General features: G+C 46.1%; 2 protein-coding genes across 2 annotated transcripts in view; both read right to left on the minus strand.

Moving 5' to 3' along the window:
* Window positions 1-8,756, minus strand: part of LOC117644241 — an 11,137-nt gene extending 2,381 nt beyond the window's left edge. The window contains exon 1 of the mRNA XM_034383515.1: window positions 8,592-8,756. Within this exon, the coding sequence (XP_034239406.1) occupies window positions 8,592-8,756 (165 nt within the window). The remainder of the gene's footprint in view (window positions 1-8,591) is intronic.
* A 1,441-nt stretch (window positions 8,757-10,197) lies between these two features.
* On the minus strand, window positions 10,198-16,180 carry LOC117644242. Its single transcript, XM_034383516.1, has 4 exons — window positions 16,122-16,180; window positions 14,153-14,364; window positions 11,050-11,139; window positions 10,198-10,348 (listed from the first exon to the last, which is right to left on the minus strand). The coding sequence occupies exons 2-4, from the start codon at window positions 14,257-14,259 to the stop codon at window positions 10,198-10,200; spliced, it is 348 nt and encodes a 115-aa protein (XP_034239407.1). The 5' UTR covers window positions 14,260-14,364; window positions 16,122-16,180.
* Between the last annotated feature and the right edge of the window lie 199 nt (window positions 16,181-16,379).

The raw sequence follows: 16,379 nt of genomic DNA on the forward strand, positions 1-16,379 counted from the left end.
AACATATTCCGCAACATCGCGAGATAGCCGCATCCTGGGCGATGCATGGTTTGGTCCCTGTAGGGCCAAAAGTGCCATTTTTCTTATTAGCCCCAAAGTTTGGAGCCTCCAAAGAGATGGAAGTGACGTCACCTGCCCCCAGCATTGTGGGATCTCTTTTCTAATATGGTCAACTGCAAACAAACCTTACGCCTTTTAATTCTGGGATTTTCGCCCACCCTACTGCACGGCGACGCCATGGCTCCCTGCAGCGGGGACCACGACGGCGTCCCCCTAGAGAACGGCTTTGGTCGGATCGTCGAGCATCGTGCAGCGAGGACCGCAACGACGCTGGTCCCCCGGGCGCACAGCTCCCGCCGCGCACGCGGAACGACAGCGAGCACAACCCCCGGACGTGTTCGTTTTGACGTGTCCGGCTGTGTGCAGCTGTGTCACTACCAACCTTCACCGCCCGTCAAGGAGAGCGCGGTTCCCGCCTAGAGTACGCGTCAACGCGCCGTAGTCCGCGAGCGAGTGCCCAAGCGCCGCAGCACAGTCCCGGGGGACCCGTGCCGACGCGAGCAGTTCTCGCGAAAGGGTTTAAATTTTTGGGCCCTGAAACTTTTTGAAAAAAAGTTCAATTAAAACCCGGGTTTTTTTTGCATTTATCTTGTAAGAACATCACTAGGGATCATGGATTCATGGGGGCGAGCTATCACCCCAATAATATAGGAAATATCGCAATTTTAATTTTTTTGCCGTCCACGGAAATTACACAGCCTCAGAAACTGTCCACGGAAATTACATTTTAAGGGGCCCTTAGAATGGGTGCGATACGAACGCCAACGCCTAGCAGTTTAGGCAGCTCCCTGCACATCTGTGCATTCTGGTTCCATGTTGCGTACCTCACAAAAAAATTTCGGGCTAGACCACAATTTGATCGTATGCCGTTTCGGGCCCGACACATGCCCGCGTGCACTCCCAAAACGGGACAGGGCCGTCCTTACTAGGGTGCCACGTTATACTGGCGGAGAAGAACCTCGTGCGGCTACAAGGTCCCACTCGTAGTGTGACCAGTATGTGACGAGGTGTACACCCCCCCCCCCCCCCCCAAAGGGGGGGGCCCCCTAGTACAGCCTCTTTGAGCGGGACGGGGCCCGGGTGTCCACCTCTCCCGGTTTAAATTCCCTTGTCTCGGGAACAACTGTGAATTCATTTTTTTCTGACCACGGTTGCATAGTTTTACCTCCCAGGGGTACCTCTCACACTTGGCAAATGATGGGCCCTAGAGTGGACAACGGAGGAAAGTTCTCTTGATCATTTCTGCTGTCTATGTTCGGAAGATATTAAATAATGGGTGCGATCAGTTGAGGAAAAGTTGATCGGCGGGTCGAGACAGCGGCCCGCTCGCGGTGCGGTCTATTTAGCCCTCCTGGAAGCATATCTGGCACCCACGTTTACTAACCTATTCGGAAAGATGTTTTTTGAGTTTGAGGAACAGATTGCTGCAATTTATTCGATAAACGGGGTCTTAGCATTCAAACGGAAAGTTTTGGGAAAAAACGTCATGTTGCTTAACATATCCGTCGGGTTTAAAGTCCACCGCAAGTCTTAAATGGTCAGCTAGATCCCAAATACAGCGAGCCTATTTTTCGCAAGACATTAAGCTTTCGGTTAAGCTTTCCGATCTGAAAAATCAACGTTGAACGGTTTCACTGACTCGCAGTCACAACTGTCAAGGCAGTATGCCGGCCGCGCCGAACAAAGCAGCATAAAACCGCTTGGTTGTCCAGAAAATACAGTGTTTGACCAATCTGATGAGTGGAGTCGAAAGCTTAGACTCTTGCAAAAAGTCGGGTCGCTGCTCGTTTGGGTCCATTTTGTGACTTGCGGGGGTTTAACCAGATGGATGTTGTGTTAAACTACGCCACGACTTTCCTTAGCTTGCCTTTCCCCTTCCCCCTGCCCATTTCCCTCCAGGATGGCATTCCCTCCATAAGAGAGGTTTAAAACAGAAAAATATCGACATACTTTAGAGCTGAGGCCCCTTGGAGGCCAAAAACACGTGAAACGCAACGAAAACCTCATTTTGTCCACGGAAATTACAGTCCACGGAAATTACATTATTGCATAAAATGGGGGGTACAAGCCAAACCAGAAGTGCCACCGGAACCAAAAATTTTTCTGGAACAAATTGTCCCAAAGGGAAAAACACAAGGATTGGTTCGCAATCAAAATTTTTAATGGTCTGCAAGCAATGGGGGGGGAAAGGAAATTACACTTATTGCTTGCTAGGCCAATTTTTTTTGCCGCTTTGGAGCTTATTTAACTTTATATTTTCCGTTCTAATGGTGCCACATTACTCCGCCACTTTGCAAATGTGTAAAAAAATGCACCAACAATATGAGAAAAGTTTCAGAACGGTCGCACAGAAAGGGAGAAAAAACCCTCCCAAAAAAACCGATTTTAGACTTTTTGAATTTTAGTTGTGGAAGACAATTTTCGGAATCATCTTGTGTCTGCAAATTTTACCCGAGAGATACGTTCTACACGTCAAAACGTAGCCTCACTTGCGTAGAACAAAATGCACTTAGCGAAAGTGATTTCTCATACTCCCTTGGGCTGTAGTAGAGGCGGGGAAACCCCAAATCTGGAGCGTAGGACATCAAAAGTGTCCACGGAAATTACATTCTAGGGTAAAACTTGCAATTTAACGGTGGAAGGAGGGAAAATTTCATCTTGATGGGGTTGACCTTGTCCGCAAGGTCAAAAAACATAAAGGTAGGAAAAAACCGGTTAAAATCGACTTTAGGTTGGAAGAACCAGATAGAGGACACGAAATTATCACATCTCGCGAGAACTGCTCACGCCGAGGTCTTGGCAAGGTGCACAACGACACCGCCGCGGCCGCCAGGCGCACCGTGACCTTGGAAACTTGCCGTGAATGCGCGGTACACCGGATACGATGGACCGTATCACTGGTGTAAATGCCATCAGGATTTTCTGATTGAATTTCTGATTTCCAATCAGAAATCAGGATTTTCCTGATTGATTTTCTGATTTCTGATTGTCAATCAGGAATTCTTTCTGATTTCTGATTGTCAATCAGAAAAAAATCCTGATTGAGTACCGACATCAGAAAATTCCTGATTTCTGATGTCTGAGTGCCAATCAGAAATTTCCTGATATTTGATTTCTGATTGGCAATCAGAAAATTTCTGACTGCTTTTCTGATTGCTGATTGCCACTCAGAAATCAGAAAAGAAAATCAGGAAATTTTGATGGTGTCAAAGTACAGATGCCTATAAAATGGAAAGTATTTGCGGTATCGGGTTCAAATTTGGTATGTAACATGTTCAGCCGATTTGACTAGGGCCATTTTAATATCATACACATCGGATCATCTTTAGTAGCATATCGAGGCCTGATCACGAGCTATCGAAAATCGGACTTCAGATTTGGATCGGACTCAGTTTTGACCCCCCAGAGAAGTTATCATCAATTTTGAATGTGCCCCGGCACGGTCATATTACCGATGTTTGAAGTTGTCTTACCAATCAGAACTGTCCACTCAGGAAAAAACACAATCAGAAATAGTCAATCAGAACTGGTACCAATCAGAAAACATCAATCAGAGGTGCGCGAAAATACATCAGGATTTTCCAATCAGAAAATATCCTGATTGACCAATCAGGAATTTCCTGATTGAAATCCTGATGAATTTTACACCAGTGATGGAGAAAGCCGATTTTATCTCGGTGGTCCAAGTGACACAAAAGCTGTTTTGGATGCCTGATACGATGGGCCGTTTCAGCCAAAGAAAAAAGTCGAGGCATGGTTGCCAAGAGGATGGTAGAGCGCGCACCAGACGACGCCGCCGCCGACAGCCACACCGTGGCCTCGGCGACGACGCCTTGATGTGCCGCGTCCCGGACGCCTGCAAGGATATCGGTAAGGCATGAAGCCAAAGCTGGGGTGACAGAGGATTCCGACGGCCACCACATCAGAGCAACAAAATCTCGGAGGCAAGGGCACAGTCGGGACGCAGTGCGGCCAAAGCGAGTCTACGTGGAGTGTCCTGGCTATCGGGCCTCGGAGTCCACGACGGCGACCCTCCCGCCGCCGGGCCGCGGGGTGTCCCTCGAGAGGTGCCTAGTCACTGGCGTGGGGGGGGAGGGGGGGGGGGTCCCCCTTTGGCCACTAGACAGCCGCCTGGAAGGTAGGCAAATTGCGTCACTTTTTCCCTGTAAGTAGGCAAAAAGCGTGGCCTGACCCCCCCTTTCTAAATTTCTGCGCACGCCACTGTGCCTAGTGCGTGTCCCATCGGTTCTCCGACACCGAGGTGCACGACACGGCCTTGGCGTGGCGAGCTGCGTGGATGCCTAAAGCAAGGACCACGTCGAGACCCTCGAGCTTTGCGACTTTGCCACGTGGGCGTCCTCGGGCGGACGGCAAGCCGCGCTGCCTTACTGCCGGACTTCCCCCGCGCGCGGTCATCTTTCTTGGGTTTCCCGGCTGTCGCACTCCGTCGCACTGGATTTCCGTCACACTTTTGCCAAGTCCCTTTGCCTCGGCGTAAAAGCTATGCCATGGGGTACCCATGCCATGCCATTCGCTGCCAACTGCCGGCCGTCGGCCACCACCCGCCGACTCTCCCCGAGAAGGGCGGCGCCGTTTGCACGGTTTGGAACTACCTCCAAGTTTGGACGTGAATTCTTTGGAGGCAATGAAGCGACTAAAAAAGTAGGTGTTTTTTCCTAACGTTTTGCTGCTTCTGAAACTGTAGGCGGTGCCACTGCGCTCTGTCCCACTACACCCGCACCAGCCCCCGCAAGGTGGACGGTTTCACAGTTGATAGTCTATGCCAAATTGTATACGAGAGATTACGCGCACCGTGTAGCGGTGTAGTAAACTTCTCATACACCCCACACGGTGGTATGCGAAAATGAGCATCCCGCAGAGATACTTCAGGTGGGGTGTGCCTAAAGAGCCACTCCAAGCACTCTAGGTGTGCTGCTGGATAAAATAGCACGCATTCAAAATAAAATATTTAATAAAATACAATATTTTAAAATACATTTTTTTAAATTCTCTATTTTTTTATTAAATGATTTAATTTTGGTCAATCGAGCAGGATAGTCCCTGGCTTTGTACATGTCTGACGCAATGAACATAAAGTAACATTTTTCATTTAAAATTAAACACTGATATTAACTTGGTAGTTTTGCACGTCTCATCGACATGTAATTGGAATTTAAAAAAACTCTAAGTACGAAAGTGTGAAGCAGGTTCATTTTCGGTCAAACGAGGGTAAATTTCATCTAGCTCTGAGCCTATTGTGCACAGTTCATCGAAATATTTCGGTCAAGCGTGTTAAATCAGCTGAAAATACGTCTATTTTGGCACATTTGGTAGAAAAATGAGGAATTAGTAATTGTGGGGTAATTTCGGCCAAGTGTGCGTATATCATGTGAGCCATGCCCGTTGTCTTCACCACGGGCGACGGGTTTTATTTTGCAAAGAACGACAAGTGTTATATTTTGTGAATGTCTTTGTAATTTGTCTAACATGTGACTTTTATTTTAAAAATTTTAAAAATAAAAATTATGTCTGAGTCATTTTATGTGTAATAAAAGTATGTGTGTTTCCAGTAATAACAGCCTATTTATTTTCAATTTTTATGTCTGTCGAAAGTTATGTGTGTCGCAATTTATGAGTGAATCCAGTTATGACTGATTCCAGTTATGTGGGTTGCAAAGTATGTCTGATGCAGGCGACTCCTCATTGGGGTCCTTTGATGCCAATATGGTCCAAAAGTGAGACGGCGTATTTTGGGAATTCAAGAAACCGTGGTTTTTTAAATCGTAAACTTTGTTTCTGGTCAGGGCTGGGGGTCCCAATTTTTTTTTCCACTATTTTATGTTGCCCTTTATTGTTTTCAACCCATTTGAGCACCTAGATACACAATTTAAAAAAAACTGAAATTAAAATTTATATTTTTTTTTTGAAGTTTCAAAAAATTACTGCGGCCAAAGTTCTGAATTTTTTTTCAAAAAAATTTATGAGAGTGGTCTTTGGGTGGTACACTACCAGATAAAAAATTGGGGGCCGGATCTGAGCAAGTACGTTTTGGACCATGATGGTTTGACGTGGAACGCCCCTAAAGACATTTAATTCAATAGCGCATTCTAGAAATTTAATCGGTCATAAGGGTACTAATTGCGTTAAGCTGTGAGATTTTGAGTGTAGTATGTGGGTGAAATTGAGGGGGGGTCTAGGCCTGCGTAACACGTTATATTGGAGGGGGGGGTCAAAAGGTGCCTCAAACTGCGTAACGAAAGGGAGTCATCTTTTAGGTGACGTTCCTGTAAGGACAGATGGTTCTGTGTGAGGCTGCGGTGGGGCGACGGGGAGTCCGAGTCAGCGCAACGTTACGCTATGTACTAAAAATATGATAGCATCATTACAGAAGTACGAAGAGAAAATAAGGTGTAAAAAAATGGTTACCTGAGAAATGTAGCGTAACGTTAAGCTGACAAAAGGGGGGCGGGGTCTGGTGGGTCATTCCACGCCAAGTCGTCAAGGTTTTGAGGGACGTGTCGGCCGAACCCAGCGGTATTTTCAGGGATTGTTGGCCCTATGGGCCCATTGAAGGCCCGGTATTTTTTTCCCCCGGAAAGTCGACAGGGGTCTGAGATATCTCAAACTTCATTTTTGGTAAAAGAAATTACCTATCAACCTAAAAAAATTTATATCTCGGAAAGTTTTTTTCCTTTCTCAAAACCGCTTATACCGTTGGAAAGAGGAAGAAAAACTGAAAAAGATGGGTTTTTTTCCAAAAATTCTTGGAAATTTTTACTTTTTGCACTTTTATAGTAAAATTTAAAAATTATGCAACTTTTTTTACCCTGATCAAAAATGGCGTTCTATGGCTCAAAATGTACCTTGATATGTCCTCAAAACGAAAAGATCAACCCCCCAATGTTTTTTGTTTAGTTCCGGAGAACGAGCGGTTCTTGTGGACCACTGCAAGGCTATTTTCCCCGCTGGAACGGCTCCCACGCCACGCTCGCCTTCTCTGTGTTAGCGGACGTGATCGCCGGGGTTTCGGCGACCGTCAGGTAGGTTTCCCCACCTCACTTTCCAGCCCACTAAGGAAGCGCTGGACCTCAGCGCCTGAAGGGAAGCAAGGGAGAGACTGGGAAGCACGAAGGGTCCCCTACACACACTTTTTGGGGGGGTTTGGCCGCGACTGTGCTCCGCGGTGCGCGTCGCCGCCGGTGGCGGACTCTGGAACTAACGAACTTGGTGGTGTGTGTTGTTTCTGACCATCGCTTGTTTGGATTAGGTGTCAGGCAGAAAGGTTCGGATACTTGCTGAATCACGCCCTGCTTTTGTTCCTGGCATTTTGGGGGTGAACTATATAAGTTCTACATGGAGAATATCTTTGCGTGGCTTAGTCTGATTCATTTGCTGGTTCAGATTCACGACGGGCTCTCTGCCGTAGTTTGATTTTTTTTTCCCTTTCCAACCCAACCACTTTTTTGTCATCTTTTACTGGCTTTTTCACTGTTGTCAAAATGTTTCAAGTATGCACTTTTTCAGTGTTCTCGGAGGGGTCAGTGCGGAGAAAATATGGGCAGGGGAATAACTGAACACCAAATATTTTACTTTGACTGAAGGTGTGTTTTTTATAATTGATTTTGTTTGGCTTAGAGGACACGATCCTTGTACCCCTGTGACCAGAAACCCCAAACCCGAATCCCTACCCCAAACCGAGTTGAGCCCCGGCGTGAGCTTGATACGGCCCCGATCTCAGCCCGGACTCGAGCCTCAGGTCGGGGCTCAATCCGGGCTCATGTCGGACCTCCAGATATAAGGGCTTTGGGTCAAGGCTCAAGTCTTGGCACAAATAGGTAATACAAACAGGCATATTTGCAATATTTTGACAGCAGTGACAAAAATAGTTAAAGATGACTAAAAGCTGGTTGGGTTGGGAAGAGAAACGAAAATCTACATTCAAGAAACGTTCATGGGAAACATACGATACTCGTTTGGTGCTGTCCGCGCACGCCGAGCCGTGACGACCCCTAGGGGTGTACTGGGGGGTATCGGTGTTCCACGCAGGCTGCGAGTCACCCATTTTCTCACTCTCCCGCCCCCGGGAGCCAGCCCTTAAGTTTTTAGGATACGCACTTGGGTTTTTGGACGTGGTCTATACCGCACCAACTAGTGTGGTCAAATGGGGCCAACCACGTTTGTGCGTTGCAAATATTGCAAATATGCCTTTTCTATAGAACTTACATAGTTCACCTCCAAACTGCCAGGAACAAACGCAGGGCGAGATTCAGCAAGTATCCGAACCCTTTTTGCCTGACACCTAATCCCAAAAAGCGATGGTTAGAAACAAACACACCACCAAGTTCGTTAATCCGCCAACCCGGCGGCGACGCGCACCGCGGAGCACAGTCGCGGCCAACCCCAAAATTGTGTGTAGGTGACCCTTCGTGCTTCCCAGTCTCTCCCTTGCTTGCCCCTTTAGGCGCTGAGGTCCAGCGCTTCCTTAGTGGGCTGGAAAATGAGGTGGGAATCCTACCTGACGGTCGCCGAACCCTGGCGATCACGTCCGCTAACACAGAGAAGGCGAGCGTGGCGTGGGAGCCGTTCCAGCGGGAAAATAGCCTTGCAGTGGTCCACAAGAACCGCTCGTTCTCCGGAACTAAACAAAATACATTGGGGCGTTGATCTTTTTGTTTAGAGGACATATCAAGGTACATTTTGAGCCATAGAACGCCATTTTTGATCAGGGTAAAAAAAAGTTGCATAATTTTTTAAAATTTCACTATAAAAGTGCAAAAAGTAAAAGTTTCCAAGAATTTTTGGAAAAAATCCCATCTTTTTCAGTTTTTCTTCCTCTTTCCAACGGTATAAGCGGTTTTTAGAAAGGAAAATACTTTCCCAGATATAAATTTTTTAGGTTGATAGGTAATTTCTTTTACCAAAAAAGAAGTTTGAGATATCTCAGACCCCTGTCGACTTTCCCGGGGGAAAAAAATACCGGGCCTTCAATGGGCCCATAGGGCCAACAATCCCTGAAAATACCGCTGGGTTCGGCCGACACGTCCCTCAAAACCTTGACGACTTGGCGTGGAATGACCCACGGAGGGACGGGCATATAGTATGATCCCTGCTGTGCGTCCGTCCGTTCGTCCGAGGACTTCCCGTGGTCCGATCTTGACCAAATTTGGTATGCAGCCTCCTTGGGTGACCCTAAGACCGCCCGGTGGCAGCAAATCCGATCCGATCCCCGGGGGCGCTGCTGCAGGTGCATCATGGTCTTCATGGGGTCGAAGAGGATCTCGGCAACGGATGCAGCTAGGAGGGCATGAAGGGGTATTTTTGGAATCGGGGCGACGAGAAAAGACCAATGGTGCCAGTTTCGAGCGAATCGGAGAATCCAGCGGGGTATTTTTTGAAAATTCTTTTTATTCGAGTTTTTGCATTGTTTCTGATGTTTTTAAGGGTGCTGATGACGAAAAAGACATTTATTTTAACCCCAGACTCAGGTTTAATTCCCGTCAGGGTCAAACATAGGCGAAATTCGTACGTTCGGAGATAATCTCCCCATCACTAGTTGGAAAAAAAGAGGTAACTCCAAAAATGTACCTCAGAAATACAGACACTATGCAGACCTCAGCTCCACTAGAATTGTCTCCAGATTCCGCCTTGTTTGGCAGAACTAATATAAGTTAATATGTTTCTGTAGTCCATCCCAACGGACTGTTTTAAATCACAGAAACCGTCCACAGAGTGATGCTACACTTTTTGGAATGTGAGCTCCTCTCATCCCATATGCTCTCAGTCTGTGGGCTAGGTTTCAGCTGCGCGAACCTACCTTGGTGAGGCTCCTGTCCTGGTGCAACTGCAGCACCAGTGGGCCAAGAAGACTGCGTCTGGAGCCTGGAGCCGCTACCTGCAGCTCGGCCTTCCACGTAGAACAGGTTGAGTCCACCTGCAGCTGCAGCTGACACTTGGCCTGGAGGAGAGTGGTGGCGTCCTGCAGCAGCTGTTCCAGGCCCTCCTCCGGGAAGACTCCTCCAGGTCCCGACCCTCGACCCCCGCCCCCACAGCTCGTTCTTGGCACCCTCGACGTGCCCAGCCTGCCCCGCCACTGCTCCAGCTGGGCCTCCAGCACCCCCTTTGGCGTCCAGCAGGCCTTCACCACCTCGCGCGCCGACGTCGCCACTTTGCCCAGACGCTGCCCCTTGGGGGCCCTTCGTCCAAACGCAGCTGGCGGAGGGAGCACACGGAGTGGCCCGAGTCCTCGCAGTCCTCCGTGGCATCCTCGCCGCAGTCTCGGCACCACAACCTGCGCAATGCACAATCCACATTCCACATGAACATGAAACACTCTGACAACGGATCTTGGCTGAGTGGAAACTTCACTCAAAAAACCCTTGAAAACAATATCCTTTGTGAAGAAGAATTTTCTCTGCAAAGCCGCAAAGGAAACAAGTTGTCTTAACTGCAATGAAATATTCTTCATGAAAGAAACTTCTTTGCAAGTTCTACAAAGAAAAGGTTTTGTAAAAGACGAACAAATTTAAGCGCACCTTACAAACCTATGCTACAGATAAAATTAATTGCAGTGATGTATTAATTCCTTTGCATGCTCAAATAAGTTTAATCGAACATAAAAACGAAATTTGGGATTTAAATGTTTTCTGTCTACTTGACAACTAAATGAATGGGAAGCCATTTTTCAAAAATACATTGCCGACTATCTGAATTTAATTCGATCAATCAATTATAAAAATTGGGGGGGGGGGGGATCTGTTTTTCACAAGTTGATGAATTATTATTTTTCTTTTAAATCTACACAGAAGTTCATACGCAGACTCACTAAGAGAATTCTTCGCAAACTTGCGAATAACAAAAATGTTTTAATCACAATGGCCCTGTTTCCTAGGCAGTGTACAGAGAATTTTCTTTGCATTGCAATCACATTCTTTAAAGGCTTTTGAAAGAGTAAGCCTGTGGCATTGTCTGCGTGGCACTCACTCCACTCACTTGGGACTTGAAGTGCTGGCACTCATGTTGGCTGTTTCGGGACCCGAGAGCTCCTCCTTGACCTTCACGACCTCCGACTCCATCGACAGGCTGCAAATATCAAACACATCTTTTGTATAAATGCATACACTTGAAGTGGGGCCGCACCTCATTTTGGTTTCTGAGTTATGGATGTTTCTGTAAACTTCAGTCGCATCACCCAAATTCTCCTCACGACAAAGCAAAGCAGTGTCTTCGGATTCAGGCAATCAAATCTATTTTTACATGGGGAAAAGATATCGTTGCCCTTAAGGGGGAAACGTCGAGACGTACCCCCGTCGGGACGTTCCCCCCTGTTTTATAGTATTTCTTACAATATATTTAATGAATAAATATATTGGGTGGATATTATTTTAATTCACTCTGGAATAAACAGAAATAATCGTCCGTCGTCCCAAAAACATTTAAGAATATTTTTTAGATAGTCAACATATTTTCCTCTCTCTAATGACCTACATGCGGAGTTTCTCGCAAGGTCTGTCACAAGTAGACGAAGAGCTGGCGCGAGCAGTGTAAAATCTGTCACTCGCGACTAAGATCTGTCGCGAGTAGAGAAGGACCTGTCACGACTTCAGATCTGTTGTAAGTAGACTAAAATCAATCGCGAGATGAGATCTATCACGAATAGATTAAGATCTGTCGCGAGAAGAGTAAGATCTGTCACGACGTAAGATCTGTTGCGAGTAGCGTAAGATCTGTCGCTAGCCCGTTAGGTTTGGTTAAGACAGGTTGGACCCTTTAGTGTCAGAGTTTTAGGGAAGCCATCCGTCGGTCCGCATGCGCTCTACCCCGCACCACCATTAGAAATTCCGCATGCAGCTCGAGGAGAGAAGAGAATATTTTGATTATTAAAACATATGAAAAAATTATCCTAGACGACGGGTGATTATTTCGTAAACTCGAAAAGATTAATAACAATATCCATCGAATAAAAATTTCAATAAATATATTGTAAAAAATACTAATAAAACAGGGGGGAACGTCCCGACGGGGTTACGTCCAGGCCGTGCCCCCTTAAGGGAGCTCATAAATGTTAAAAGCACTTTGTAAAAAAAAAATTTAAGTTGACGGATTATGATTTTACAATTTCTGTGTTAAAACCCTTTTAGATAATTGAGTAAGCTTCATTTTGGCTTAAAGTAAAGTGATTTTGGACTTTTTTTGGAGATTTAGTCGAAACGTTTAAAATTTTGGTTCTCGTAAGTTTTTGTTCGCACATTTGCTCAGATCTGGGGGGAAAAAATCAGGGAGACTCATCCCTAGTATGTCATAGAATTGACTACAATGGGCTTTATATCTGCAATAGTTTTCAAGTAAAAAAGTAAAAACAATTTTTTAACAATTTTTCAAAAAAATTTTTATACAAAAAATTGTTTTTATTTTTTTTCTTGAAAAATATTGTAGATATAAAGCCCATTCTAGTCAATTCTATGACACTACTGGCGATGAGTCTCTCTGATTTTTTCCCCACAGATCTGAGCAAGTATGCGAACAAAATCTTACGAAAACCAAAATTTTAAACGTTTCGACTAAATCTCCAAAAGATGTCCAAAATCACTTTACTTTAAGCCAAAATGAAGCTTACTCAATTATCTAAAAGGGTTTTAACACAGAAATTGTAAAATCTTAATCAGTCTACATAAAAAAAAAAATTTTACAAAGTGCTTTTAACATGTATGAGCCCCCTTAAATATACCTCCCTTAGGTTTCCTGAAAGGATCCAACATGAGGTAACAAAGCATTCTCACGTTTAGGTAGAATTTTGAACGTGCAACTTGCACGATTAAATGCATACGTAGAATTGATCCATGACGCAAAGGAAGGGGATAACTCAATTTTCATCATTTTTCAGGAGAAACAAAAAACTATTTACAGGGTTAACTTAATCCAATCAGACGAATGATGTAATTGCATTTTTGTCAAAAAAGCCTATGAAATAACTGTGAAAATTTTCAAAATTGTGGTATCCCTCTGTAGACGGTTTCTAAGATTTAAATCTTTACGTTGGAATGGACTACCGAACCATGTTTACTTAGTTCTCCCAAACAAGGCGGAATCTGGAGACAATTCAAGTGGAGCTGAGGTCTGCATGGTGTCTGTATTTCTGTTGTACATTTTTGGAGCTACCTCTTTTTTCCAACTAGTGATGAGGAGTCAAGTTGAGGTCATTCGTTTTACACTAGATTCATAAAGACACAAGTTGGGTTTTCTCCGTATGCTATTTAGTGCAATAGAGTTATGTGGACTTCTGTCGAGTTACCTCCATTTTCCAATAAATTTAGACCGTAAAAGGGGTCAAATTGAGAAGTATCCATTTTTATGAGGATTTTCTCCTAAACTGTTAGGAATTGGATCAAACAATTTGGTGTGATGATGCAAACCATCATGAGGGATACTATTAAGATAAACTCAATTTGGAGGTAAGTCGAATTTTTTCCCCTTATTCTTCCGCTTCCAGGATCAATTTGCAGAATATAACGCGTGAAAATGCAAAAATTTAAGTTAATTCACGCAAAATTTTACGCACGATGGCACACGGGTCTAAAATTGTGCATCGACACTAAATGTCATGGGACTTTTTTTTGTCCCACGATTTATGCAATTTTAAGCCCATCCGACGCTCAAACAATTTTGATCCCGTCTGGCGACACATTTTGTCCGACGCCTACTGCAAATTGTACTTTCACTAGACAATTTGTCCCGCCTGCACTGTGAGAAAAGTACGGAAAAAGTACGGAACATGTCTGGTCAATAATTTGCCTGGACCGTCCGTACCTGCCAACTACGGAACGTTCCGTACTCTTTTTCCGTACCCATTTACATGGGTTCATATGGAGCAAGTACGGAACGTTCCGTACTTTTCTCCGTACCTCCGTACTATATTTTTCAGTACCATTTCCGTACAAAAGTACGGAGTTTTTTACAGTGTGGCGGCCACAAAATTGTATCTCCACCGGATTTGCCTAATATTGCATCGTTCATGGGACATAACAAGTCCCATGACATTTAGTGTGTCTCCACGTACAAAATCGAACATGAACATTTAGCGTGTTCGCAACCGTACCTGTCAGTAGGAGATCCTTCTCGCCGCTGAGACGGACTGCTTCCCTGCTTAGACCTCTTGCTGGCGTCGCCGGCAGGGCTCGTCTGCGCTCTCTTCTTGGGGGGCATTCTGCTGCGAGATGCGAAGTCTCAAATGGGGTTCTAAACTCCGGCGCTGCCACGGACCGGAAGCAAGACGTGCCAACGGAAGTAACAATCAAACCCTCGTCTGAACTGAAAAATAATGAAAGAGCGTTAAAAATAAATGCCGATAGACTATTTCGCTGGATCCACTTCGATCCCTCGAGAAAACAAATGCACCGGAAGTCGGGTAGCGTCGGCCAAACAGAAGCCTCCTTTCATCAAGGCTAGGGGGCTACCACTGATGAAAGGAGGGTCCTGATTGGCCCACGGTACCCGCTTCCGGGCATTTGTTTTTTTGAGGGATCGAAGTGGATCCAGCGAAATGGTCTATTAGAAATGGCCTACGAGGTTTGAGGCAGCGAACGGCGTTCATATGTCAGCCAAAATACAGCTCGTTACAGTGAATCCGAGTCCGACGCAAGCGTAGGACAAAGTCCGTGCAGCGAACAGTGCAGGACTAGGCTTACCTCACCGCCTACACCTTCCGCCGCGCTCCGTACTTCCAGTGTAGGAGTCCGGAAGCGACCGCGGCGATGTCAGGGTGGAGGGGTGCGGTAACGAGCTGTCTGAAGCACGCCTTTGCAGTGTTATGCAGTTACCAGCAGTTACGCTGGCCTGGCCCCGCCCCTCCCACGGGTTCACTGACTCAGAGCACGCACTGCGCGGGCGCGGGATCAACAGGTCTTCACTGTTTTTTTGACGTGGTGTTCGCAACAGTGTACATCAACCGTAAGGATTACGCAAAATTGCTGCCGACTCAACCATACACTGAGAATGAAAGAGTCACCCCCATCGCCCTTTCATTGGGTAACGCATGCACCGTTGCCCAAATTTGGGTGACGAGCCCGCGGTGACCAAATTTTGGGCAGTCAGAAAATCGTCGCCCAAATTTGGGTAACGCAGTCGGACGCCGTAAGGTCCCCGATGACGCCTTCCGGGGCACCACGATGACCCAATGTGGCGTTGAGGCCTCCGGTCATCGGGGGGCCCCGGGAAGGACGCCATCGGGAACCTCACGGCGTCGCCAAGCGTTACCCAAATTTGGGCGACCAAACGCCTGTTCCCCAAATTTTTGGGTGATAAATTTTCATCAGCAAAAATTTTGGGGAACGAAGTTGCATCACCCATATAAAGGGTGATGGTGGTGACCAATTCATTCTCAGTGTAGCTACAGAGGTGCGTCGTTTCTATGCGAGGAGAAAGCTTGATTTCGTTACCAGAACACGTGGGCATCGACCGGCGATATCGCCAACCTTTCTGCAAAGTAAGTTCGTGAACCCGTGGGAGGGGCGGGGCCGGGCCAGCGTAACTGCGTAACACCCCAAAAGCATGCTTCAGAGTACCCATTACCGCACCCCTCCACCTTTACACTGCCACGGTCGCTTCCGGACTCCTACACCGGAAGTACGGAGCGCGGCTGAAGGTGTATGCCTTGGAGTAATACTTGGAGTATTACTCCAAGTGTAGGCGGTGAGGTAAGCCCATAGTCCAGACGGACTCAACGGAGAATTACCACAAGCTATTGACAGAATTTTCTGTTGCTTTTGGCCACAGCCACAGTGCCCGACTCACACATGCATGCGCGCGCGTACTCACACACGCGCGTTACGCAGCGCTATGCCCTAAATGTCACAAGTTCACTGTGAGGAAAATGTACGGTTTTTGCCGTTAATTTTCTCACCCATTTCTTCACAGCAGTCAATCTCGACAATTAAAAAAAACTCACTTAAACCCCTTGAAATTGAATCCATGGCTACATCTTTACAATGCAGTGTACAAGCTACGGTAAACTCCGTACTTTCAGGGAACGGCTAATCCCGTTAACCGATTAATGGCGAAAACCGTACCCTTTTCTCAGTGTTAGGAAGAAAGTTCACCCAAAACGAAGAATTTTCTTTGCATCTTGAATAGAAAACCCTACACATGATACATATACATACGTACTGTACTGGAGAAATTCAGCTTTGTCCTACGCTTGCGTCGGATTCGGATTCACTGTATCATGGCTGAAATATGACAAGTCTATTGGGTTCAAAATTACGCCGTTCGGTGCATCAAACCTCGTAGGCCATTTCTAATCAGCAATTATTTTTTAAAGCTCTTTC

Source organism: Thrips palmi, unplaced genomic scaffold (genome assembly GCF_012932325.1).
Source record: "Thrips palmi isolate BJ-2018 unplaced genomic scaffold, TpBJ-2018v1 HiC_scaffold_18, whole genome shotgun sequence".
Classification (NCBI taxonomy): domain Eukaryota; kingdom Metazoa; phylum Arthropoda; class Insecta; order Thysanoptera; family Thripidae; genus Thrips; species Thrips palmi.